Source organism: Poecilia mexicana, unplaced genomic scaffold (genome assembly GCF_051168715.1).
Source record: "Poecilia mexicana isolate PSO_F unplaced genomic scaffold, ASM5116871v1 scaffold_15, whole genome shotgun sequence".
Lineage (NCBI taxonomy): Eukaryota > Metazoa > Chordata > Actinopteri > Cyprinodontiformes > Poeciliidae > Poecilia > Poecilia mexicana.
Window position 1 is genome coordinate 12081727 of NW_028263384.1, and position 24983 is coordinate 12106709.

Here is a 24983-nt window from a genome sequence, read left to right on the forward strand (position 1 = left end):
ACTTTATTATTTTTTTTATTACAAAACAGATAATAGCATTGAGGGGGGGGGGGGTTGTTGCTTTGTCTCCCTTGTGACAAATAAGTAAAGAAACTATTTGTGCACAAACCCTGATGTTACTCGTCAAAGTACGACCAGTTGGCTTTGCTCAAACAAAGAGCAAGTAAATTATATTAAATACACCACTTTGTTCAGACACCATGAATAAATTCCTGTTATTTACAAATAATGTGTATGTTATAAGATTCCTACATTGTAGGATAATTCCGGCAAAAGCACCTTGATTATGGAGAGCCATTGAGACGGCGCTGTCTTTCTGAGGGACGGTTTGATTTTGATACAGTACGAAGCTCCCCGACATCAGAGCGGGAAGGAACATGTCCTATGAGCAGATATGGTTTATAGGTTTCCCTGCATAGTCATTTACATTTATAGCAACACATGAATATGCTGATTTTTATACGGTATATTCGCGTAAATAAATACTCATTCTCATCAAACATTCACCGCCACACATATGACCCCATATTGTACAAAGACTGATCGTTTTTCACGTTTGGCAGGCCCACAAGGTGATTAAAGAAATACAAAAAAAAAAAAAATAGGCCTTAAAAAAATGTAATCAACAAAAACAAACTACTTCGAAACAAGACAGAGGGCAGAGATGATGCTGGTAAAGATGAACAGCAGGGAGGTGGTTGAGATCAAGGCCGGGTGGGGAAACTACAAGCCAGGCCTGCTGGATCTGGATGAGATGCCGCTGCGGGTGTAGGAGCGAGACGGAACAGGAGCGGCTGCTGGAAAACGGAGGAACATCTGACGATAAACCTGAGCCGTTTTTGCTGCTCGGAAATGTAATGTTTCACACAGAAGACGGCCTAACCTGAGTTCAGCCGAGTTATTTTACTGACCTGCGACAGGGCTCTGAGGCTCGGGCTCTTCTTCGTCTTTGATGGGCGACGGCCCCAGCAGGTGGTGAGGATATGAGTCCAAGAAAGACGAGCTGCTGATGCCGAGACCGACACCGGTCACACCGATTCCCAGAGAGTCTGGAGGAAAACATTAACGTGGAAGTCGTTAAACACAGCCCTAACAGAAAGCTAAGCTGTTAAAAACACTACGGTGTGAAGTGAGTTTCCAACTAGCTGAGAAATGCCAATAATTACTGATTTCTTTCAGCAATACAATTCAAAAAGAAATCTTAGAGAGTGAAACATTTGTGTTTTTGTTCATTTTGGCGATTGTGGCTTATGGCCAACCAAAACCTAAAATTCAGACTCTCAAAAAATTAACATAATTACATAAAGACAATTAAAATTTGATGCAGAAATTGTAGTTTTTGGAAGAGTGGTCACTTAATAGCACAGTAAATCTCAAAAGTGATTTGTTAAAAGAAGCTAGCTGCTCACACAGGGTTGTACAGAAGCACATTAACTGAAGGTTGAGTGGAAGAAAAAAGTGTGTAGATGCCAGAAGAAAAGGGATGACCACATTTGTGCAGCACCGACTAGCCCCGACTGCATGACCATGAGATACGTCATTTAAAATGAGATGAACCGCTCGGTATAATGGAGCGTAAGAGGCTATGAGCAACTAAAGTGCATCATGTGTTTAGTCTTCTTCCTGGTTTTGAACAACAGGGTTTCTGACCTGTGCCTACAGAGGCTCTTCCTGGCCGACCCTGCCCGATATTGTCCAGCACGGTGAAGGAACTCCGGTACGGAGTGTCTGACTGAAAGGCAAAATCAGAGGTTCGTCACAACAGCCTTCAATCGGAACATGCAAATATAACACATTAAAGGCTGCAGTAAAATATAGAAGCGATGTTTCAGTCTTTGAGGAATCAAAACAAAATTTAAATAAATCTCTCACCCTGTACGTGTGTGTCGTGTTGGGACGAGAGAAGACGTCTAGTATGTGGTGACGATCCCTCGGTACGGAGCTTTGAGCTTCATCGTGTAAGGCGCTGTGGGCGCGGCTGGAAGGGCCTTTCTGACGCTGCAGGGATTAAAATATGGAACGCAAACCATCATGGGGGAAAAAATCAGCAGCTACATAGTAATATCCTAAGCTTTAAGCATTTCACAGAGCACTGGTCAATCCATTGATGTTTAATGTTACGAAGTGACAAAACGTGAAAAGGTTTAAGAGGCATGGATATTTTTGCACAGCTCCACACAGCGTTCGACATGTCGGGGTTGAATGACACCAGTCATATTTGCGGTGCTGACATCTGTACCTGTGTGAGCTTTGACAGCAGCCCTGGGTGGGGCGACTCGCCGTCTCCGGTTCCGATGGGGGGCAGGGGAGTGTTGCGGCTCAGGGCCACCAGCGGAGATGTTAATCGGTCGCTGGCTGTGGTTCTGTTGGAGAGAGGCGGACCGCTTTTCAGATTTTTTTTGTTGAAAAGTTCAATTGTTTCCAGCTAGAAGAATGACAGCTGCGGTTCTGTGACGCTGACATTTTATAAACGGTTAGAGTTGATGAGACTATATTTAACTTTAAGGATCAAAGGTATTCTAATTCTCTCATTATGATTTTAACTGCTTCGGATGGAAAATTAGATCAAAATTTGTTTTATCCAAAGTTCGGCTCAAATTTACGGGCTAAGATAGCTCACAGCCATGACTCCGAGTGACATTTGTTTACATAAAAAAAACAAAAAAAAACGGGGGGCTGGGGGGAGTGCAGGGTGTTCAGTAGGGTTACTGCAATGCTTCAACTCACAGTCGTGTCCCACGGATGACCTCGTCCAGGTATCCCCCTGTCCCGGCCTGACTCAAACTCGGAACAAGGGGCAGCAAGTTTCGGGGAGGAGGGTTTCGGCGGCGAGCTGACTGCAGTTGGCGGGACAAAGAGGAAGAGCTCTGCTCCAGGGCTCTGCGAGGACGAGGTCTGCTGGAAGGGATGGCGCTCGAGACTGGCCTGTGAGACGGGCGCTCCTCCGGATCCCTGCGTTTGAACAGAGAGAGAGACCCACGGTGGATCGACTGCTCTAAACCAGAAACGAAGCGCGTTCGCGAAGGGTGAGATGTCTTCTTACTGGCTTCTCTCCAGCACAGACAGGTTTCTCTGCTGCAGGGGGATGCTGTGAATCACGATGAGGTCGTTCAGGTTGTGCTGCGTCGCCGCTGCCCCTGCAGGCGTCCTGCCAGCCTGAGCGTAGGAAAAACAGGACTGAGCGGAGACAACAAGAGAGGCGGAACATGCAAAAATTTTGAGAAGTGTGGTTTAAGGACAGAGACGACGAAGCGGGAAGCAAAAGAAGGGAGGAATCCCTGGAGAACCTGAGTTAGTTACTTCCAAATACAGCCGTCATGCAGCGAAGACACCAAACGGATAATTGCAGTAAACATTCAAAAAGATTCGAAAAGAAAAACATTGAAATTAAAAAAAAAAAGAAGTTGTGCGTCTCACAAATGTGTTGAAGATGATTAAAGAGATGAACAGTGGGGATGCTTTGGTGTTAATCAACAGGCACAAACACAGATATTCAGGATAATGAGCTTCTACAGATGGCGTGCACACATCCCACTACTGCTCTGGCTTGAAGCAGGAGAGTTACATACAGCTGAAGGCCTTTTCTGCTTTTTGGATTTCCATCTGGACTTGTGCTTTGAGCCCCTTGACTTTGTGTTCTTTAGAAAAGAGGGCCGGGTGGGGAGGGAGGATTGGCACGTTCGAAGAAAGACAGCAGATATGGTGAAAGTAGAGAGGAAACAGTGGAGAAAGTAGAGGAATACAGAGTTAAGAAGGCAAAATATACAAAAACAGCAAGTCCAAAAATACTTTAGAATAAAGGGATTGAAGCAGACTGACTGAGAAAGTGAAGAGTAACAGGCAGGAATGAAAACTCTGGGGAACACAAGACGTCCCGACTGAAAACGCTTTACTTATTGCCTCAAGCACAGACCTCTCCAAACTGATTGGCACCCCCTGGTAAAGATGTTCAGATAGTCTTAAAATAAATCCATCTTTTGTGGTAGGATCATAAGCTGGTGCAGAATATTAAAAAAAAAAAAAAAAAAAAAAAAAAAAATCTAACCTGTAATTTAGCTACATTTTATTCAGTAGGGAGTATAACTCCAATTTAGGACATAACAATGGTACAACACTTTGTTCAACCCCTCCCTTTTCCAAAAGGACAACACTTTATGAGTTGCTTTGGAGATAAGCCATCGGTGAACCATTTAACCTTTTTTCAGTATTTTTTTGGATTGCTATATTACTTAGAGACTCGATGAGCATTCATTTTCAGCTTTCTAGCAGACGTTTTAATTTCCCTGATGTTTCAAAGAGTTAATGAAGGATAATAAAGCTCCCAGGGCCTGTGGAGGAGAAGCAGGATCACTGCATCACAGATCCTCTACCGAACTTAACAGCAGGCGAGTATCCAAACCCTCACCCTATGTTTCACACCGGACCGCATGGAGTGTTTGTGCCTTCAGCTGCATACAACTTAAAGGAATTACTAACGGTGTTAGATAATTTGTTAAAAACAACTTTCTTTTAACAGAAGATATTTTTCCCCCTCCAAATAATAAAAAAAAATCAGATCATAAATATATAAATAAAAATATCTGTGATGATGTGCTGCTTCAATAAAACAAAGCTTTTAGTCTCCTTTATCAGGGGTAAAATAGGTTTTTTTTTACCAGGTTCTGTCGATGTCAAATTGTTTTCATTGAAGTAGACTGAGAAAAAGTCCGAACTTGTTTTCTGATTAACTCCGACTGATATTTGTGAAATAAGCCGCCTCTCATGTCTAGTCCTTCTCAAACCACTGACCTGGAGCTGCTGTCCAGACGTGAGCGGTGGCACTCGGCTCTGACCGAGTTTTGGAAGTGCGGCGGGAAGCGAGGAGAGCAGCATGAAAGGATTCAGAGCGTCTGGCTGCACAGGGCTCAGGCTCCCAGATAGTGTTTCATCATCTGTCAATAACATATCAACATTAATATTCAGAAACGTAAAAACACATTTTTACATTTAAAAATTCCCTAGTTTTCCACACTCGACTTTACAACTTTGTCGTTGGAAAATAGTAAATAAAAAAAGTTCCCCATAGTCCTTAAATTTATGGCAGATATTTTTAAAAACCATTAAAAAAAACTGGAAGGAAGGAAAGAGAGACAACACAACGAAGGAACTAAAGAGAGGAATGACACAAGGAAGGAAGAATAGTTCTGGAAACAGAAATATTTTCCCAGACGCTCAGGTTCTTCTTCCATACATATCCTGATACGACTACCATCAAATTCCAGTATTTTTCCAGACTGTGAAAGAACCCTGCATGTGTAAAAGTTCAACTCTATTATAAAAGTAGAAACGTTTAGCATTACGGGAGGTGCAGCACTCCCAGTGACGTTGAACCAGCTCTTTCATCCAACCGACCAGCTCCCGCCAGACGTCATCAAACAGCAGGTCGAGAGCAGCCTGCCGGCGGCAGCAGTACGGTGAGACCGGGGGCAGGCAGTGATGCCTCCGAACAGACTCCGGACATTCCTCATGACACTCATTCCTTTTGGAGAAAGAACATACTCGTACTACTGTACTGCGAAGGGAATAGCACTTACACAGGAGGACTTTTTGGGATTTATGTGATTTATGAATGCGGACAACTCACAAGTCCCGGCTATCAAAAGCCAGATATTCCTCCATCACTCCCTCCACTTCAATCACTCTCGGCTGGTCGTAGCTGCTGGGCTCGCTGTTGGGAGGGCCATCGTACTCTTTGATCAGTGCAGCTTTCCTGCCCTGAACATTCAACCTATTATATTTTCCCAAAAAAAGAAAACATTGCTCAAATTATTTTTGCAGGATTCTCAGTACAGGCATAAAAATACTGAAGAAAGCAAATTAGTCTTAAAACACATCTTGAGATGCAGAAAAAAAAACACAATGCAAACACATCTAATCTTACCAAGTGTTTTTGGTCTAGTTTCCACAGCAACTATTTTAGTACACTTGAATTACTGACTTAAAACTGGCTCATATTTCTTGCTGAAAAGTTACTTGTAAGTTACCTTTTTTCCTATTTCAAATGTACTAACATGCTTGCACTAAAAACTAGACAAAAATACTTGGTAACATTTGGGATTTTTGAGGTGCGCCATGCATATATGCACATGCAACCCGATCTGATCACACCAACCCAGTTTGTAAGCGTTCTAGTCAGACAGTGTCGCAGCCTTGTGCACACTACTTTGGAGTCCCATCTGTATATTTTAAATATCCAACATGACATTGGCCCAAATACTTAATTAACAAGGCAGAGTATGTAGGTCACAGAGCTAGAGTCAGTCAGGACTTATTTATAACAGCTTTAAAATAACAAATTTGCAGAAAAACTACTGAATACAGTGAATAAAGATTGAATGAGCTGAAGAAGACATAACATTTTCGATTGGCTAAAAAGAACCCGATGTGACCACCAGCAAAAGAAAACTACCTCTGAGATGATAAAGTGCCTGAAATTCTTCAATCCGTCGGCAAACCAGTGGGTCTGTGTTTTTAAAACTTACTCTGCAGCCCCTTTCTCTTTGCCTTGGCTCTTCACAGTAGTTTTTCTGTCTGTTGACGGGCTGCTGGCAAGACTGACTGTCCCTGGAGTGGCGTACCACTGGAAGCCCTCGTCGGTGGGACACAAAAGCTGAGTCCCCACGATCCTGAGGGACACACAAACACACACACACACACACACATACAGAGAAAAAGTAAACTTTGAAAAACAAAACAAAAGCTACGAGCTGAAGGACAAACAACAGATAAGTTACCGAAGATGTGGAAAGCGTGTGGTCCACTGCTGGCATTCGTCCTGCAGCCCCTGGAGTATCCCCCCCCCACAGCCTCTCCCTTCGTACAGCTCCTTGTCGATCTCATCAAACATCTGCTGCACCTGCCGCGACGCCGCCTTGTCAAACTCCTGTGGGACGCACAAACAAAAACACAGTCGGGGAAGATATTTATCCCTCTGTTCTGGTATGCCAAATCTACTGTTGAAAGCTGCTGCTTTGCATTCTGGTCCCATCTGCAAAGATTCTGCAGAGTTTATTAAGAAAATAAGCTCCTACGGATTGTCGCAGGTGGAGCAATCATATAAAATACAAAAAAAAAATAGAGGGACACAGGAAGAAAAAGAGTAGAGCTGCGAGTTATTATTTTTCTTAAAAGCATTAGGAGTTGAAAATAGGTTTAATGTAGAAAGAACAGGGAAGCGAAGCAACAAGAACGAGGTCTTGCATAAAACCAACCAGCATGCAAATTAGCCATCTGGTATATTACACGGATACTGTTTCTGTTTCCCACACATTTTCCAAAAGGTGATAAATGCTGGTTAGACTTAATTAAAATGTGGCAGCATGCTTGTGTAGAAGCAGAACAAACTGTAGAGAAGGCATTCAGCACAAAAGAAAGGAACGTCTTTTACAACTCACAGGGTCGGAGGGAGGCGGGGGGTGGGAAGGGGGTTTCATTTCATGCCAAGATTTCTTTCTGAAGAAGAGCAGACTTACATCATAGCCCCAAGAGAAAACGGAGCTCCTTTCTGTGGAGATGCCGGTTCCTGTGGAGCTGTGAATGCCGGACCAGGACTGGCTGGGTGATACTGAGATGACGGTTGGGCAGTCGGAGTGGTCCGAGGCGGCAGACGTCTGCGAGCTGCATGGAAAACACAGTAATCTTTTATTTTTAATCAGCCAAAGTCAAGACTTAAATCCAACCGAGAAGCTACAAAAATTGCTTTTTTTTTTTTTTTTTAGGGATGCCCTCTAATCTGATGGAGGTCGAACTACTTTGACTTTTTGAGTCTCTAAATGTGCAAAGCTGGTAAAGCCATGCCCATAAGACTTCTATGTTTAGTTGTAAAAAGTGCCATTAACCTTCAACTTCTCCTCTCCGTAAGGTTATCAAACACAATCCTAGTGAAATGCATTGAAGTTTGAGGATGAAATGTGAAACAGTCTAACACCAACACTCAAGAAGTATAAATACTTTCCATTTCTCCTGTAAGAAATGTGCAGAGGGTACAAAATCTATGATAATGCTCAAAGACTTTTTAGGCCAAATCTATTTATTTTTCTATGTTTCATGTGAATAAACAAAACCGGTCTAATAATATACATTTAAATGCCAAATAAATCTCTTTAATGGGGCTACAGAAATATAATTAGAAGTGACTGGTGATAGAATCAAAGTGGAAATAAGGAGCAAATGTCAACTTAATAGAATATTCTAACAGCCTGCCTAATTATTCATCCTTTTGACTGCACATCTGAAGGAGGCAATGTGATATTAATTAATCCGCTGCTTCTGGGTGTCACATGGCGAGAACTCGGAGAATCGGCTGTCTGCTCAAGACGGTGTACAGTTACAAAATATCCAGAGTGTCAGTGTTTGCGTACTCAGTGCAAACGCTTGTTCTATGTCTTGCTCTTGCTCTGGACGTGCAAAGGTTTGAACGTTAAAGGGATGGGGGGAGGCGAACTCAAGCCTGCAGGCACTTGGTCACCTGTTGTGTGCAGAGACGGCTTCCTGCAGGTCATGGAGGTAATGCGGAGAGGTTTCGGTATCGTCTGCTTCTTCAGGGAGAGGGTGGTGATCGAGGCTGCTTCGAGACAAACCACGACTGCACAGAAGGGACATTGAGAAATGATCGGCAACATGGCGTTTGAGGATGAACGCCTGACAGCTTGTCTTCGTGATGACATAAGAGAGATGCTGTGTTTCTCTTCTACTGAAACAACATAAAATCATGAAAAAAAGGTGGGAGAAGGTGGACTGAAACAAAACTATCTCCTTGGGAACTAATAAAACTTGTAAATGACATTAAACACCTCCACTATGAAAGAAAAAGCTCAAAAAAGATTGCATAATTTTACTTAGCCTAAGCTAAGTAAAATTAGCTTAGGCTTTAGATAGTACCACAAACTACTTGTACCAAGAATATGGAGCATAAACTGATTACCGTTATTGAAGTACACAAAAGTTTTAAAAGGTTAACAAAAAATATTTCTTCATAACTTCACTGTGGTTTACAGTCCTTTATAATAAGATGCATAAAAAAGTGCCAGACTAACCAAAGTTACCTAAACTATGAACTATGGAGCAGAGAGAACAGCATTGCATCACCTCCTCCTGCAATGCGATGCTGGAGACTAAAAAAATGAGAGATGTGTGACTATTTGGATATATTTCCAGTGTGATAAATAAAAATTAATGGAGCCTCAGCTATTTGCATTTAGCAGCTAATATCAGCTTGCCATGGTTGTGTAAAATAATTACTTTTTATCTCATTATTTTTACTGATAATCCATATACTGGATTATCTTGACAGTAGTAGGAACAACTGTCACTTCTCTGTTTTAAAGAAACCACTTGGATCATGTTAAATACTTTCTTTTAACATGTAGATACCTTGAAACGGTGACACTTCACTCAAGGTTATCATACCATTAGAATCTCATACTGGCCTGTGCCTACACCAGGCAATCAAAACATAATCTTCTCGTCTACCGCTAAAATTGACACTGGTGTCTAAGCAAATAGCTACATGATAATAATTATACTGATAACAAATAAATAATGATTAAAGTGGAGCAATTTATATAAAGACCTACAACTAGTTTACAGAGCACAGTGGGGGGAAAACTGCTTGGTACTCACATCTCAAGTTTATGCGATACTGGTCTCCTGTTGTACCGTGAAATCATCCTCTTTTCTCTCCGGTTCAAGGGCTCGAGACCACGTCTCTCATCCCCGGCTCCTCTCGCTCGACTCTCTGCAAACAGCATAGAGGGAGCTCCAACATCTCCTCCAGTCGCCCTGTAGGTACCCACCAGGTAAAAGCCTGGATCTGGAATATTGTATTGGACGGGGCTGCGGCTAACGCTGGAGGGGGAGGCTACACTTGAAAATGAGCTAACTAGCGTTGCATGAACGGTGACACAAACGCACTATAAGAGAAAGGTGGTGCCGCAGCACTTGTATAATTTGACTCATCGTCGGTTTAGTCTGGCTTCACCAAATAGCTGTCGAATGTGGTCAAATATTTACCTGTCTGTCTTTCTTAGAGTCTAAATTATTTGAGAATTTGCGATGCTAACTAGCACCAACGACGACAACAATAGCACGGCTGTCATGGAGACGAGACTTCACAGCCGCACGGTTACCTGGGAAATGTATTTCTGCTCTGGGAAAATAATTCCGTCACGTGCATAATAAAATTATTTTGCTAGACCTGTTTTGGGAAAAATAAAATATAGACTCATGGAGAAAAAAATGACAAAAAGAGAAAAACTGCATACATTTCTTTAAAAAAAACAGCAACAATATTATAACGTATGTTTAGTAAAAACTTTGTATAACACTGTGAAAAGTAGAAAAACATGTACCGCTTTGTTGTATTGCATTGTATATTGCTTCCCCCCCCCCATAAACGTTCAGTGCACAGATCATTTGTATCCAGACATTGAAGATTAATTTTAATTTTTTTTTTTACTTTGTAATTAAGTCGCATTATGTCCTCGTCGATTAATAGTATGTTTACTCTGTGTACTTATATTTTATTTCTCTTCAGCCTTATTTGATCAGATATTTATTTTCCACAAATTGATCTTGTTGTTGTTGTTAATTATTGTGCATTTTGGTTTTATTCTTAAAGTTCAATTTTATTTAAAATGGTATTGTAAAGCACAAATACAAATAAAGCTTTTCAAAAATCTCTTTGGTGTTATTTTCCTACATTTCCCATAGTTCATCGTAGTGACGTGACTACGTTTGTAAAATGTTTCCGATTCTGACCAGTCTACAACTTCACTTTTTTATTAATTTGCTGTTATCCATAACGAATCCCAAAATATATTTTTTAAAAAGCTATTTATTAAATTTGTAAAATGTATAATTTTTCCAGTACACACTTTGTAGTTAATACATTTATCAAACCGGAACTCTCTGACAAATGTCTTAGGGTGAAGCCGGTTAGAAATTAGGGAAGAACCTAAACACTGACAGATGGCGTGATTACGACGTAACCCAAACTAGAGTGTGTTTTCTCCAAATATAAACACGTTTTTGCAATGGACTGACATAAAATGTCACATGTCAACTGTCGATTAGGGTGACGCTAATCAACAGTTTCTTCTTTTGGGTTTAACTGTTTGCAGACACTGGCGGCACATCAACGACTTCTGGAATCTGGTTTACTGTTATTTTATCAATCGTTTCTCTAAAGAAAATCACAATGGATGTTCTGCAGATGAGGTCGATTCCGGAAGATATGGTTCAGTACAAATTCTTTCTGGTCCAGACAAACGGCATGTCTTCCCAGCAGACCGAAGAACGGCTCAAACACCTGACGGAGGAAATGTTGGCTAAGGTTGCTCAGCTTCTGGTCCAGTACATCTGGCAGGATCAACCATTCAACCTCAAATACCATCCCGAGAAAGGTTATATTTTCTGGTTTTTCTTTACAACTCAGATGAGTTTATTTTAAATATACACGTTTGATGATATCCCTGGAGAAGACGCCTTAAAAAAATCTTTCATTTCATTAACATTATCTCATGCATTAACTCATGCTCACTGTAATAAAGCATGGCGGCGGATCTGAACAATGTGACTTTCCTGTTCGCTGACAGGAGATGTTCCCGCTCACATTGGAGGCAGCACTCGGTATGGAGACGACATTGAGGATGAGTGGTTTATTGTTTACCTCCTGCTGCATCTCACAGAGGTGTTCCCAGAACTTGCAGCCAGGTCAGACAAGATGTTGCTGGATTTACATAATAACTCATATTTACTTCCTTCGTATAGGCTGAAAGTACTGTTTATGTGTGCAGAGTTGAGGACAATGATGGGGATTTTCTTCTTATTGAAGCAGCGGATCATCTTCCCAAGTGGCTGAACCCAGACACAAGTGAAAACAGAGTGAGTGTTCCAGATGTTCACATTCCTCACTTTTAATTTGACCATCTTACGCAATAGTTTGATTTCTAACATAAAAATCCCTGTTAGTTTGGAGCAAACAGCATATTAATATTTATAATAAAGAAAAACATAGCCTGTCAGTCAGCGATTAGCCAAAAACACATCTTAACGTACATGTTTAAGAGGAATAAAACAGTGACTGGTTGAAAGGATGTGTGTGATTTCTTTAGTGGAGAGTGAAATAAAGCAGCTGGTTTTTTTTTCTTCTTTCTTTCGCAGGTCTTCATCTACAGGGGAGAGTTGCACATCCTTCCCTGCCCATCCAAGTCCAGTTCAATTGGCTTTTCTCTTGATGTGGTGCCCAGTTTGGCACAAGCTCTAGTGCTCCTTTCGGCTCACCCAGAAGTTTGTCTAGCTAGCCCCAAAATCCGTTCAGCTCTAAAAAAAAGGCTACAAGGGTGAGCTCTCACACAATCCCAGTTTTCTTTGATTTTTTTCTACAGTAATTACATGTGAAATGCAAATGGAACAACATCCTCAGGACTTCTCTGGAAATGATCAGAATGTTAAAAAAATATATAAATTTATGACGTACATTTTTGGACATTGATGTAGATACCCAGAGAAGATTAAAGCTAATCTCCACCGGGCCCACTGTTTCATCCCTGCCGGCGTTGCCTCTGTTCTGGCACAGCGTCCAGACTTAGTCGCCCCCGCGGTCTCGGCCTTCTACCTGCGGGATCCAGTGGACCTGCAGGCCTGTCGCAGCTTCAAGACGTTTCCTCCTGATACGAGAGTCCTCGCCTCGGTAGACGCATGCAAAATATGCAGGATTTGTTGGTGCTGGCCTTTCAGCTTTCATGACACGGTGTCCTTCTCCTGCGTGAATTTCCAGGTGACATTCACCCGCTGCTTGTACGCCCAGCTGCAGCAGCAGCAGTTCACCCCAGATCGGAGGAGCGGCTTCGACCTGCCGCCTCGCTCTCATCCACGGTACAAGGCTCATGAACTCGGGACGAAACTGGTGAGGCGTGGTTTGGGGTTTTCTTTTGTCACGAGGAAGAAGGCGAAGCTAAAGGTGGAAATGTGAATCTGTTTTCACCTGATTCTCAGGCTCACGGCTTTGAGATCCTGTGCTCTAAGAGCAGGCTGCCGTCCTCGGAGGCCAACACTCCTGTGAGCTGCAACCCTCAGTGGAAGAACTTCTTGGAAAGTCTAAAAAAGAACGGCTACTTCCGAGTGAGTCGCACTCTTTTCTTCTTTTTGTCCACACTTCTATAAACAGCAGATGTAGCATTTCTCCCAGGAAGCTCGTTTTTAACGTCCATGTTATCAAATGCAGGGCCAGCTGGAAGGTTCGGCGTTTCACAAAGAACTCTTAAGATGTGCAGAAATCTTCTTCAAACAGTCGGTTGCCTCAAAGTCAAGGTGAGGATTCAGTCATGTGCTTTCAAGTGTACAGATCAACCTGGCAGGTGATGAATGTAAACACCAGGGTTCATGATTTCCACGAAGATCGCTGGATTCCGTTCTACAAATTACATTTTGTATTTGTGGTTTAAGTTGGGACTGACAAATGTAATGTTTATTAAACTGAAGAAGAAAAACAACGCACTTGTCTTTTTTCCCCTCAATATTCCTGCTGTGAATTTTGTTTCAGCTCCATTTCTGCAGGCGAGGAGATTCTCCAGCTGCTTCACAGCAGTCCGCTCAACCTGGAAGAGTTCAAGAAACTGGAGTCACAGCTCCCCCTGGAGGACAGTGAGTGAACAGCTTCACAGAAACGGAGTAGATCCTTTTCTTACTATTAAAGTATTTATGAAATAATCAGATTGAAGACTTGATAGGAAAGAAAAATGTGTCACACATTTTGAAGATTTCAGAAAAAAAACAAAAAAAACCTACCACTCTTTCACGCAACTGTCAGCCACTGAGCAGCAACACGTGGGGGCAGGGCGACACTTCATTTCTCACATTTTCTCACTTTGGCAATTTCTACTGCATCTCAATAAAAGAGCTCAAAACAAATGCGTGCACATTGCCTATATCATCCTTCCTCTACTCATTTGCAATTTCCTATGATACCTTTGTTTATTTAATTTTTTTTTTCCTTTTCGCTAATCTACAGGCGACAGCTGGTTGGAAGTCACATCTCAGGATTTAGAGCAGTTGCTGCAGGAGAGAAGCGGCAGGGTCGCTGATGTCGGCAGTGAAGGCTTCAGCTCTGCCAAGCAGAAGCGGCCTGTCGAGCAGGCTGCAGGGAAGGAGGAAGAGGAGGACACCAGGGAGGAAGAAGCAGGTTACAGTCTTGTAGCTGTCAGTCAAGGGATGAAGGACTTCCTCAATGCCATGTCGTCTCATGAGGGGGCTGAAGCACCCTGGTGAGATAAGTTACATGCAGTCATTCTTTTTTTTTTTTAAATATATTTTTCTAACTCTGGTTTGATAGTTCCTGTTTTGTTTAAATGTTTTCTAGGAGCCTTCAAATTCAGCCTTTCAGTTTTGACCCAGGCTCGATGGCCAACGCACTAGATAAGCTCTTAGGTATGTAAGAGCAATGATTGATTCTTCTTCCGTTCCGTCGTTTTATTTCATCATTTTAAATATTTTAGGAGGGTTGTGGAAAAAAAACCAAACTATTTTACCAAGCACTGTCAGGTGAAATCACATATTCATATATTGTGCACAATACAGGGAGCTTGTAGGACAATCGGTAACAATGCAGGTCTGGGTGAAAAGCTCTGCCAGGCAGAGACAACACACGAGTTTCATACCAAGGATAAGGAATTTAAAACAAGGGGCAAGACAGTCTGCTTCTGATGCAGCTGCAGAAAACAACTTCCAACCTTGTATATGTAACCCAAATAGTTATTTTGGTGAGAGTTCACAAGCATTTAATGTAACTCGATCAGCAGATGTTAACTTGTAGTAATTTTCCATCACAGGAGGCAAAGAAGAAGAGCTAGATTCAGATGATCTGGATGATGATTACGATGATGATGATGAGGAGGAGGAGGAAGAGGTGGTGAATGAGACGGAGGAAGGCTCATCTGGTCCTGCAGAGATGAGCGCAGCCGAAACTCTGGACAGCCTCAAAGGTTACATGGACCAAATGGATCAGGAGCTGCAGAGCACTAATGTTGGGAAAAGCTTCAGTCAAACGGTAAATACTATGTTTTTATGTTTTTATACAAAATGTAGCAGGTTTAAAATGCACCCAGGCCATTGCGAATGTGTGACTTTTGCAGAACTACAAGGCCTGCGTGAACAATGACTCGTCTCGTTCTCCGACGGGAGACGGGCTTTTGACGGAGGAGGCTGAGGAGGAGATCCAGCCTTTAGACATCGATGTCAACTTGGTGGCGAATCTACTGGAGTCTCTGAGCAGCCAGGCTGGACTGGCTGGACCTGCTTCTAACCTGCTGCATAGCCTGGGAATACAACTACCACCCAACTCAGATCCCTCATAGAGAAGATGGGGGAGGGGAAGGAAGAGGACTGAAACTATGAGTCTGGAACTGGTTGACACAGAGGTGATGAATGGACAGAGGACAAAGTCTGGTGTCTTTATGTCAAATATTTGTCGTGTTGTGTCAGAAAAACCTCTTATTTAAGGATTAACACAAGTTGGATTTTCAGTAGAGCAAAACTCAATTTTTTTTAAATCACTGAAAATGGGAATTAACCCATTATGTCATGAACTGTTAATACACATAATACTGTGATTGGATGCATGTTTGTATCATTTTTTTACACGTTATCACACATAATAAACATGTTTTCTAGATAGTTTTATTTCCTCCTCCTTTCACTATGTGAATGCTTCGTTGAGATGCTTCTGCAATGCCACAGGCGTCCCACAAGGGGTAAATGAAGTGGATCGTACATGACCAGAAATCGAACACTCTAGTAGTCTATAACAAGTCTCGCAGTTGAAAGCGCAAATCAAAGCAGAGACCAAGCAGTGAAGTCAAAAGTATAATCTGAGATAAAGATAATATATTTATCAAGGACATATCTCTATCTGCTAGTGGAGATGGAGGCATCGTCAAGAACGTCAACCACTATTAAAGTACTTTACCAATAAGGCCATAAGTTGTCACTCATCATGAAAAAGGACTGGGCAGCCCACTTTCATTTTGTAAATGTACGCCTTAGAGATTCTCAGACCATCAGAAACAAACTTGTCTTGTCTGATGAAACCAAAGTGGAACTTTTTGACCTGAAATCCAAGCAGCATGTCTGGGGAAACAAAACACGTACTACTCCTTACCTGGCCACACAATGCAGAACTTGGGCATCAAATTCAATTGAAGATCTTTAAAAAGATTAAAAAAAAAAAAAAAAGTCTTGGTAACACTGTATTTGAAGGCTGACATTACACTGTCATGGATATGAAGGAGTCTTCATGAATGTTTGTGACTGTTGTCATGAAGTGTCTGTTGGTACAATGACATCAAGTGTAATTAAAAGTGCATTATTTAGCATGTTTTAGTAAAGAATTGCATTTTTATTCAAAGTTGCATTAAAACTTACATGAAAAGTCAAGTAAAAGAGTCTACTTTGCACTGAGAGTGACATTATTTACAGAATGACACTTCATGACAACAGCTGTAAACATTGCAAACCTTCATGTTCATTACAGGTGTAACGTCAGTCTTATGCACATCCCTTCAAATGAAGTGTTACCAAATTCTTTACTCACTGACCTGTGAGGGATCTGTTAGAGAATGAAAGAAACTACCTCTAAATAGATATTCCAGATGTTTAGAAACTTAACCAAGAGGACCTGTGGCTCAAGGTGCTCCAACCAAAGGTAATGTTCATTGCTTGTGTCACAACTGGTGATTGGAGAACGTTTGTATGATTATGATGTAAAGTACTTTGAACTGCTTTTTAGTTGAATGTGCTATAAAATAGATTTGACGAATATCAATCCATGGGTGAATAGCTGCAATCCAAAAAGATGTTTTCCACATTGACACTGAGGACAAGAAACCCTCCGATCGCTTTTAGGTTAAGCCTGTAACTTGACTATCAAAAAAAATATATATATAAGTAAAAATTAAAGGGTGTGAAAACTTTCTGGTGATGCTGAACAAATTCTTTTTTGGCTTTCTGGTGACATAGCATTTAAAAATAATTAACTTATAGTTCTATTTCTAAACAAATACCTGTTTTCAGACTTCTGAAAATGGTTCCTATTACAACTTTTGCTATTCTTACTGCATGGGAACAATGCTACCAACCGAGCTACGATCCGACCTCATAGCATTCACGTATTGCAACTTCAACTTTTTCAACTAACTTAAACTCATCGGCTTACAGCATTGACACGTTTTCACAGTCAATTCACTTCTTTCGGTTTTATTAAACATGCACAGCACATTTTTACAGAACAGAACTGGCTACTTAAAAAAAAAAAAGAGCTTGCAAATTGATAAAATTATATAAAAATACATATTTAAAGTTAAATTAATAAAAACATAATGTCTTAAATTACATCAGACTTCAACAAGAGGCATCATAACAGCCTGTCGGTGCCGTGCCCTTTCATCCGAGCTCTCAGAATCATTCAGGGACATAAACCAACGTCTGGTTTAAGATTCATTCAGCCAAAGGTCTGAGGTTACATATATATTTTTTTAACACTGATTACAAATGTGGTTTTATGTGTCATGTAAAAATGTAAAAACAACAACAACAACAAAAACAATCTGGTCATCTTTATCCTGTTTCCTCTGAAAAAAAAAAAAAGCTTCTCAGAATCATTCACAGAAAACCTCCTCAGAGATCCGGTTAGATCTTGTTCAGTGGAGGAGAAACCTGGGACTTTAATCTCTTAAATACTGCTCAAATATGTTAAAAGATGCACAAGAAAATGATAATATTAAAAGAATTGGCTCAAATTAAGAAAAATCCAGCTTTTCACAAAAAATAAGTTTTGTTGCTTTGTACCAAAGGTTTACCATAAACTGTATAGGAAGTAGTTTACTGCCTGTTTTCTTCAGGTTCTTGCAGACACATGCAATATGTGAACATATTTTCATTAGCTTCAACCAGCAAAACTAATCTGATTATGACACAGGGATTTAAAATAAACATTAGTGCAGTTAGTTTAGATCAAATTAAAAAGAGAGAGAGAGACATTTCACATGCCAAGTTTGTCTAATTTCATACAGGAACAAATAACGTGGTCATAACAGGATACATGTCTCTTAATTTTAACCCTCATCAAACATCAAACCTTGGACATCAAAGCTTTTCTTCAAAATTTTGGTCTGTGCGCTGTGTTGTTATTTATTTCATCTTTTTCGGTTTGAAAGTTTAGTGGCAGATTTCTTCTGGCTGTGACAGACTTTTAATTATAGAAGTCACGATTCTATCCGGATTAATTTTAAACGTTTGACCTGACGGAAACCTTTTCACGTTTTTCGTGTGATTTTTCTTCTTCTTTTTTTTTTTCGGAATTGCTACTTCAACCTTTGATAATGGTGATAGCTTATAGACAGACAAGGATTCCATAACATGCAGAGGAACTACAGAAGATGAAAAAACGGCTGCACCATGTACCTCGCCGAATATAGCAACGCAGCCGCGAGTGGGGAGACGCAGAGAGCAGAAACGCAGACCAGGAAGTTGAGCACCATTCCCAGCAGGACGATGGCGAGCAGGTATCCGTGGAAGAGCAGATTGCGCCAGTTGCTCATTTTCAACACCAGCCAGGGTTTGTCTGGGTGCAGAAGCCACAGGAGGCCCAGGACTCCACTCTGGTTAACCAGTTGAGCGTAGTAGATGTCAAAAACAGAGGGTTGGACGTCAGAGGGCTGCTGGCGCACAGACTCGGACACTTTAGCGAAGCTGATCAGCGAAAGGCTGTGAAGAATCAAAGCGAGAGGCGCGTAGAGGCACTCCAGAGGCTCAACACCAGGAATCCCATTGGACGCTTTGCAGGGGTGAAAAAAAATTGATTTACATTAATAAAATTCCTCTCTTAATCTTGCATAAGATATTATGCAAGATCATTCAATGCTTAGGAAAAGTATTCGTACCAACTGAACCGTCTCACTTTCTCATTATTCTCAAAATTCAATGTGTTTTATTGGGATTGTGTGTGACAAATCCCAATGGAGAGAGGGAATTAAAGAGGCAGTATTTACATTTTTTACATATTTGTTAAAAATATCATGTTGTGATAGTACAACTTGAGACACGTGATCTGTGAAAAAGAATTGAGCTCCTCTGCCTTGTCCCTGTGGACCTAGAGCAATCTGCAGAAATATATCACATCAGAAGCAACCAATCAGAGCCAGGAGGACGGTCTTAGCCCTGTCAATCAATCTTGCGAAGGCACTGCTCCAAATTTCACCAAAATGATTTTTTTATTGCTCACTGTGCCAGCTACAGTGTTGGTTTTTGACAATACAGGTTTTCGCGATAGGACAATAGAATCTTTTTTATTTGTTTGATTGTTTGATCTGATAAAACCGCTTCATTGCACTTGGCAAAATTGCAAAAAACCTAAGAAACACGTTGGGGATTAGTGGCTGCAATGTGACAAAAAAGGTTCAAAGGTTGTGAAAGTTGTTGCCGTGTGTTAAGGTTTACCTGTGATGACAACAAACATCCCACTCAGGATTGAAATCAACACTGACAAGTGGTGCGATGGCGGAGACGCCACCTTCAGCGCAAAACTGAATCCGAGGGTCAGCAGAGGCAGCAGAGGAACAGTGAAGAGGAAGAGGTTTGCGTACGGGCTGCTTGCTTTGGCCCAAGTCATGAGCACCGAGTGAAAGCTGTTACAGATGGCGGGCAGCAGCAGCCTCTCTCCCAGCGATCTGGAGTACGGTCTGAGATGCACCAGTCCCAAGGCATGGAGGAGATTTATGAAGACAAGAGAAACCAGAACCTGGGGAGAGCAGTGCAAACATGTTCAGCTCTGTAAGGGGAATGACAATTCAAAGAAAAGCAGAAGCAGAACTAGCCGGTGTCCACATGACAGAATTAATGATTTACAGCCCACAAATAAATTACAGCTAACTTCACAGCCAGTAAATTTGCTTTGACAAATCCTTTCTTTTTTATTTTTGGCCTTATGTTTAAGAAAAGAAAATGTGAGGGGAATACACATAGTCACGAACTTTGCATTTCAATCAATAAGCTGATTATTTTGGGAAGAAAAACAAGGCAAACCAGGACAACTATCATCATTGAAAATATAATTATGACACAAAAATAGAATTGCTTTGTTTTCCTTTAAATTTAATTGGGTTAAATAATATCTGATCTTGTGTCATGCTTTTTTTTAATATAAAGTTGAGTTCAAAACACAGCAATCCAGCAATACCCGTTAGGTCAAAAATAGAATCATTAATAAAGCAAATCATTTATAAAGTGGATGTAATAAAGTCATGAAAACTACCATTCATGACATGCATGAGGCTGATTAAGTGTAAACAAATCATTAACTGAAAGACTCGTTCTCATTCAGAGGTCCTCATATCTGGAACAGTTTACGTTCAACAATAAAAAATGGTAACAGATATTAAGAATGACTAACAAAAACAAATATATGAGCACTGACGTATGTTAACCTACTTTATTAAGGGGAACTAGATTTCTCTAATATGCATTTCCATGTTTTTCTTGATGATAATCACAGAAATTCAGCCTAAGTGTGTGTGTGTGTGTGTGTGTGTGACATAAATCTTTCATTTTTAAAAATGTTTGATGCATTTTAATAAAGGTTGAACCAACAATTGGCTAGAAAACCTAGGCATAAAATCGATTGTTCCAGATATTTTTCCAAAACAGAGTGAACCTTAAATGAAAATCATATTAAAAAGAGCAAGAAATGGTAAGACTGCTGAGCTAAAATGAACAGGAGTGCTTCGAAATTGAAACCAAAATCCGAAACTACAAGCAGAACCCTAACTTTCCGATGGATACAAAATTAAGGTAAATGGCAGATCGTTTTGCTTTGCGGTCTAGGAATCACCAACAATTTCTCAAACAAACATAAAAGCGATGAATTCAAGCTGCTTTAAACTGTGAGGCATTCGTGGCTCAGGCATCATGGCATGGGAACATTTCCTATATTATGATGTTGGACCCATCCTGCACATACCAGAGATCATGGATTACAGATCTCTTCTAACTTATCAAAATACTTACAGAGGTAACTTTAAAACAATTAAAATAATAAGGAAACAGCCCCAGGCACACTAAAACAGCAAGCAGCATCCTGGTTTCATAATAACAAGATTAACATTTTGCAGTGGTCTGCCCAATTTCTGGACTTTAATCTAATGGAAAACTACGAGGATGACATTGATCATGCTGTTTCTGAGGCAAGACCAAGGAACCCAGTTGGACTTTGAAATGTAGTCTAACCGTCTAAGGCTGACAGGTGCCAGTGGTTAGTCAGTTCCTTGAAACACAGACGTGTAATAATTCTAAGAAACATTGGTCATCCAATTTAATTTTGGTCTACTGATTCACAGGAAAGCTCAGAGTTTATAAGTTTATACATTAAATGTTTGAGCTTGTATAGTAAAATACAAAAATGTTCCTTTTTTCATCCAGCCTAATATTACGGTCCCCCCCCCTTTTTTTTTGCTTCGCTTTCTGCAGATTCAACCAGATTTGATCATCTTTATTTCTTCAAGTTTTGCTTTGTCATAGAATGTCACGTGCTTGTGCTCAAGCATAATCAACTTGTTTTGCTAAACACACTGCTAAATATTTTGATCTCACAATTACTTTGAGGCAACATGGAAATATCTGATTGCCAGTCATAAACAAAGATACCGAGGACTTGGCAAGGTGGAAGAGGAACACACGCACTCATTGAAATTACTAAGAGCTAACTCCACATTTATAAGTGCTGACTCTACTGCAGGTTGACATATTTTTATTTTTTAATGACAGCTGGAAAGTATTACATCAGCAAGTCTGCTTTGGTTGTTGGTAATCCTATTTCTTTCCTAAGCTTGCTGCACAAGCACACCTGATGCCTATCTGTGGACTTTTCTGGACTGTCATTCCAGGCGGTCTTTTGTGGTCAACCTTTGAACGAGGTCATATTCTCATGTCAGTCCGTTGCGTGATAATTTGGTTAAACATCACATGCATGCGTTAATCAACACTAAGGATTTTTGCCTTGGCGCTACCTCTGCTCTGTCCTTCAAACCGGCACACAGAGGCAACAGTATGCTTCTGTGTTTAGTGGGCTAGCTTTAAGTTTTTGTTAGAATTTTACACGAAAGACCAACAAAGTGGTGCACGACTCTAAACTCTTCAATGAAAGTCCAGCGTACCGAGCTGTCTTAATATGTTGCCTATCAAAAAAAAAAAAAAATTATGCTGTAATTTAATCTCAGCGTAAATCAGTTTGTTTTGAGAACATCAGTAGGCAAACGTAATGGCAGTTTACTCTATTGTCTAAAAATGGAAAGAATGTGACACAGCAAAAAGTCTGTTAAAAGCTGCAAGAGATATTCAGCAGGACAACAACCCAAAACATACAAATAGAAAAAAAAGGAAATATAGTTTTGCTGGATGCATATTTATGTGTTGGAATGGTCCAGTCAAAGTCCAGATCTAAATGCAATTGAAATTTAGTGGCAGAACTTAAAAAAATATATCCAATCTATCTAGAGTGACAAAGCTTGTGATATCATGTAAATTAAAAATTTTTTTCTTTGTTTTATCACATAAAATCCCAATAAAATACACTGACATTTGTGATGGCAGCGTGGCAAAAACAAATCCATTAATCAAGAGGTGGAACTATTTTTGCAATGTATGGCATTTATATAGACATTTCTATGTCTATATAAATGGAAATGCTATAAATGTTAGTTCAACACATGCAAATACAGTGATGTCAGAACGCAAATAACTCTGCAGAAATAGACAAGTATGCAAATGATCTCGCCTGGTGTGCTCCACTCCTCGCGAGCACATTCTCCTGCTAATGAATGGATGACTGATTTTGAAAGCGACGCTACATTTACTAACCTGGGTGAAGCAGAGAGCAACAGGGAACGGGTAATGGTACTGCGGGATAAAGATGCCAGCGACAAAGTTCCTGAGTTTGTCGGCCTGGCCGTATACGATCACCACCACAAAGCAGAAGGTGGGAATGAGCGGCTTCAGAGCGTGAACTGAAGAAAGATTCTTCAGTGCTGAGACATACCATCCAGTCCTCCATCTCCTTAAACTGCAACCAGGAAGTTTTACAGACAGGCTTTTATGTGCATGCACACAATTGTTATCCTCGTATGCAATTAACCTAATTTCCAGATTTGCACATAAAATCAAGAAACAGTGGAAAACAGATATTTATGGGTGATGTTTGAAAAGACACATAACCTTTAATTTTCACCATTCAATCAGGCTAAACAGTGCCTGTTTTATGTCAGCTTTTGTTTTACCAAAAATGAATAAATGGCAGAATTTTGAATGCAGAAATGTTTTTGCATTTCAAACTGTATGTCTTGTTTCAGATATTTTGGATATTCTTCCTTAAGATTCTGTAAATATTTCAGTGGAATGTTGGCCAATTCCTCCTGACAGGTCTGATCAGGTTTGTAAAGCATTTAGGTACATTTTTCAGTTACTAATTTTATTTTAGTACTTTTAGCATCAACACACCAACACCTTTGCGTTTTACACCTGGGAAGGTGTTTTCAGGCTTGCAATCTGCCCTCTTTGTCAGTCAGACTTTGAAATTTAATTGTATTAGTCGACAAGACATTTATATCTCGCCTGATTTATTCTGATTTTGCTCATCATGTCTTACAAATAACCAGTGTGTCTGAGGTGTTGCCTTAAAATATAATGACAGGAGCATCTTTATTTAACTCAAATGCTACAAATTACCCAGTTAGAAGCTTAGAAAGCGATGAAATCATCATACTTATCTCATCCTTCTGGAGTTTAACAAATACGTTTGGTAATCCTGACTCACCTAAAACAGGCACAGTTTAGTCCTGATATGCGTCAGACAGTGAGAAAAAGTTATGTGCCTTTTTATAAAGATCTGGTTTGATATATGGTAGTAGAAGAAAATGGGATCTTTACCTTTTACCTAACAGACATCTTGTCATTCTGTGCAGAGGTTGCTCGCAAGTATCTGTTGTGTAAAGGTATAGTGGGTCAACGAGGAATTTGCACGAGAAAGCAATACAGTCTCCAGGGAACCGTCAACAACAAAAACAAGTCAGGTTATCATGAGATCATGCTGGGTGTTTCTAAGTGTAGGTAATCAATGCTGGCCCATCGATCATACAGAAGAGCATTCATGAAGTTCAAACCAATATATAGAGTCAAAAATCATCTTACAATACGTTTAATTTGTTTCTAAGATGTGTGACGGCGTCGTTTCACGTCGCAAAAGACGACTAAATGCAGACTGAGCTACACAGTACCTATTTTAAAACAACAAAACAAACATAGGCAAGAGAAACGCGTTTTGCTCACCATTTGTAACTCCTCACAAACTCATTATTCAGCAAACGAGTTGCGCCAAATTTTTACGATCGATATAACGGAGGTAGGATTGGAATTATTTATCTCCGTATCTGTTTCCGCATCTTCCTGCGGCCGTGTCCCTTAGTATTACGTCAGGCTGCTTTCTGAGCTCCGGCTTCTCTCCTCATCCGTTTTTATCATGAGTTCAGCTGAACTTTGCCCCCGCTCTGTTTGTCTCAGTGTAATTAAAGGGGCCATTTCGCTAGATCACCTTTTCGGAATCCAGCAGAAATATTCAAACCACCCACATAAAGTGTCGAACATTTATTAAGACTTTCTTGCTAATATAATGCTGACCTGCAGTTTCACTCTCTGTGGGATAGCGGTGAGAGTTGTGGTCTTGTAAACGATGTCTATCTAATGTTTTTATAGGCATATTTAGCAACAATTAACTTACCAGCTGCAGAGAGGTATCAGTCATGCGCAACTAAATTAATGAGGCTGGTCATGGTTCTCTATTTAAATTAATATGGGAACATTTATTATTATTATTATTATTATTATTATTATTATTATTATTATTA

General features: G+C 40.4%; 3 protein-coding genes across 5 annotated transcripts; 1 reads left to right on the plus strand and 2 right to left on the minus strand.

Moving 5' to 3' along the window:
• Positions 1-125: 125 nt before the first annotated feature.
• fam149b1 (family with sequence similarity 149 member B1) lies at positions 126-10481 on the minus strand. 3 transcript variants are annotated; one of them, XM_088013087.1, is made up of 16 exons: positions 9661-10481; positions 8507-8623; positions 7512-7656; positions 6774-6922; positions 6522-6665; positions 5624-5767; positions 5340-5518; positions 4789-4931; positions 3570-3638; positions 3044-3156; positions 2728-2952; positions 2240-2363; positions 1873-1998; positions 1651-1732; positions 912-1049; positions 126-794 (listed from the first exon to the last, which is right to left on the minus strand). In XM_088013087.1, the coding sequence occupies exons 1-16, from the start codon at positions 9786-9788 to the stop codon at positions 724-726; spliced, it is 2097 nt and encodes a 698-aa protein (XP_087869213.1). In that variant the 5' UTR covers positions 9789-10481; the 3' UTR covers positions 126-723. The 3 variants fall into 3 exon arrangements, with proteins under 3 accessions (XP_087869213.1, XP_014826827.2, XP_014826829.2); XM_014971341.2 differs by having other exon boundaries at positions 126-797; positions 9661-10474; XM_014971343.2 differs by lacking the exon at positions 3570-3638 and having other exon boundaries at positions 126-797; positions 9661-10465.
• Positions 10482-10965: 484 nt separating this feature from the next.
• On the plus strand, positions 10966-15711 carry ecd (ecdysoneless homolog (Drosophila)). The gene is made up of 14 exons (XM_014971347.2): positions 10966-11038; positions 11160-11441; positions 11634-11751; positions 11835-11922; positions 12202-12380; positions 12538-12730; positions 12818-12946; positions 13036-13161; positions 13265-13350; positions 13583-13683; positions 14051-14303; positions 14399-14466; positions 14868-15085; positions 15171-15711. The coding sequence occupies exons 2-14, from the start codon at positions 11237-11239 to the stop codon at positions 15390-15392; spliced, it is 1986 nt and encodes a 661-aa protein (XP_014826833.2). The 5' UTR covers positions 10966-11038; positions 11160-11236; the 3' UTR covers positions 15393-15711.
• Positions 15712-17273: 1562 nt separating this feature from the next.
• On the minus strand, positions 17274-24575 carry LOC106906178 (uncharacterized). Its single transcript, XM_014971335.2, has 5 exons — positions 24409-24575; positions 24010-24061; positions 22945-23146; positions 19531-19831; positions 17274-18868 (listed from the first exon to the last, which is right to left on the minus strand). The coding sequence occupies exons 2-5, from the start codon at positions 24033-24035 to the stop codon at positions 18462-18464; spliced, it is 936 nt and encodes a 311-aa protein (XP_014826821.1). The 5' UTR covers positions 24036-24061; positions 24409-24575; the 3' UTR covers positions 17274-18461.
• Between the last annotated feature and the right edge of the window lie 408 nt (positions 24576-24983).

Excerpts from the sequence above, each read along its gene's own strand:
- ecd (XM_014971347.2), top strand. The coding sequence starts at position 11,237 with ATGGATGTTCTGCAGATGAGGTCGATTCCGGAAGATATGGTTCAGTAC. Across the intron at positions 11,923-12,201 it reads CAGACACAAGTGAAAACAGA|GTCTTCATCTACAGGGGAGA; the intron begins GTGAGTGTTCCA and ends TTTCTTTCGCAG. Across the intron at positions 12,731-12,817 it reads ATACGAGAGTCCTCGCCTCG|GTGACATTCACCCGCTGCTT; the intron begins GTAGACGCATGC and ends GTGAATTTCCAG.
- LOC106906178 (XM_014971335.2), bottom strand. The coding sequence starts at position 24,035 with ATGACAAGATGTCTGTTAGGTAAAAG. Across the intron at positions 23,147-24,009 it reads AGATGTCTGTTAGGTAAAAG|TTTAAGGAGATGGAGGACTG; the intron begins GTAAAGATCCCA and ends TCCTGGTTGCAG. Across the intron at positions 19,832-22,944 it reads TTGCTCTCTGCTTCACCCAG|GTTCTGGTTTCTCTTGTCTT; the intron begins GTTAGTAAATGT and ends TGCTCTCCCCAG.
- fam149b1 (XM_014971341.2), bottom strand. The coding sequence starts at position 9,788 with ATGCTGTTTGCAGAGAGTCGAGCGAGAGGAGCCGGGGATGAGAGACGT. Across the intron at positions 6,923-7,511 it reads TTTTCTCTTGGGGCTATGAT|GAGTTTGACAAGGCGGCGTC; the intron begins GTAAGTCTGCTC and ends TGCGTCCCACAG. Across the intron at positions 3,157-3,569 it reads AGCAGAAAAGGCCTTCAGCT|GCTGGCAGGACGCCTGCAGG; the intron begins GTATGTAACTCT and ends TCCTACGCTCAG.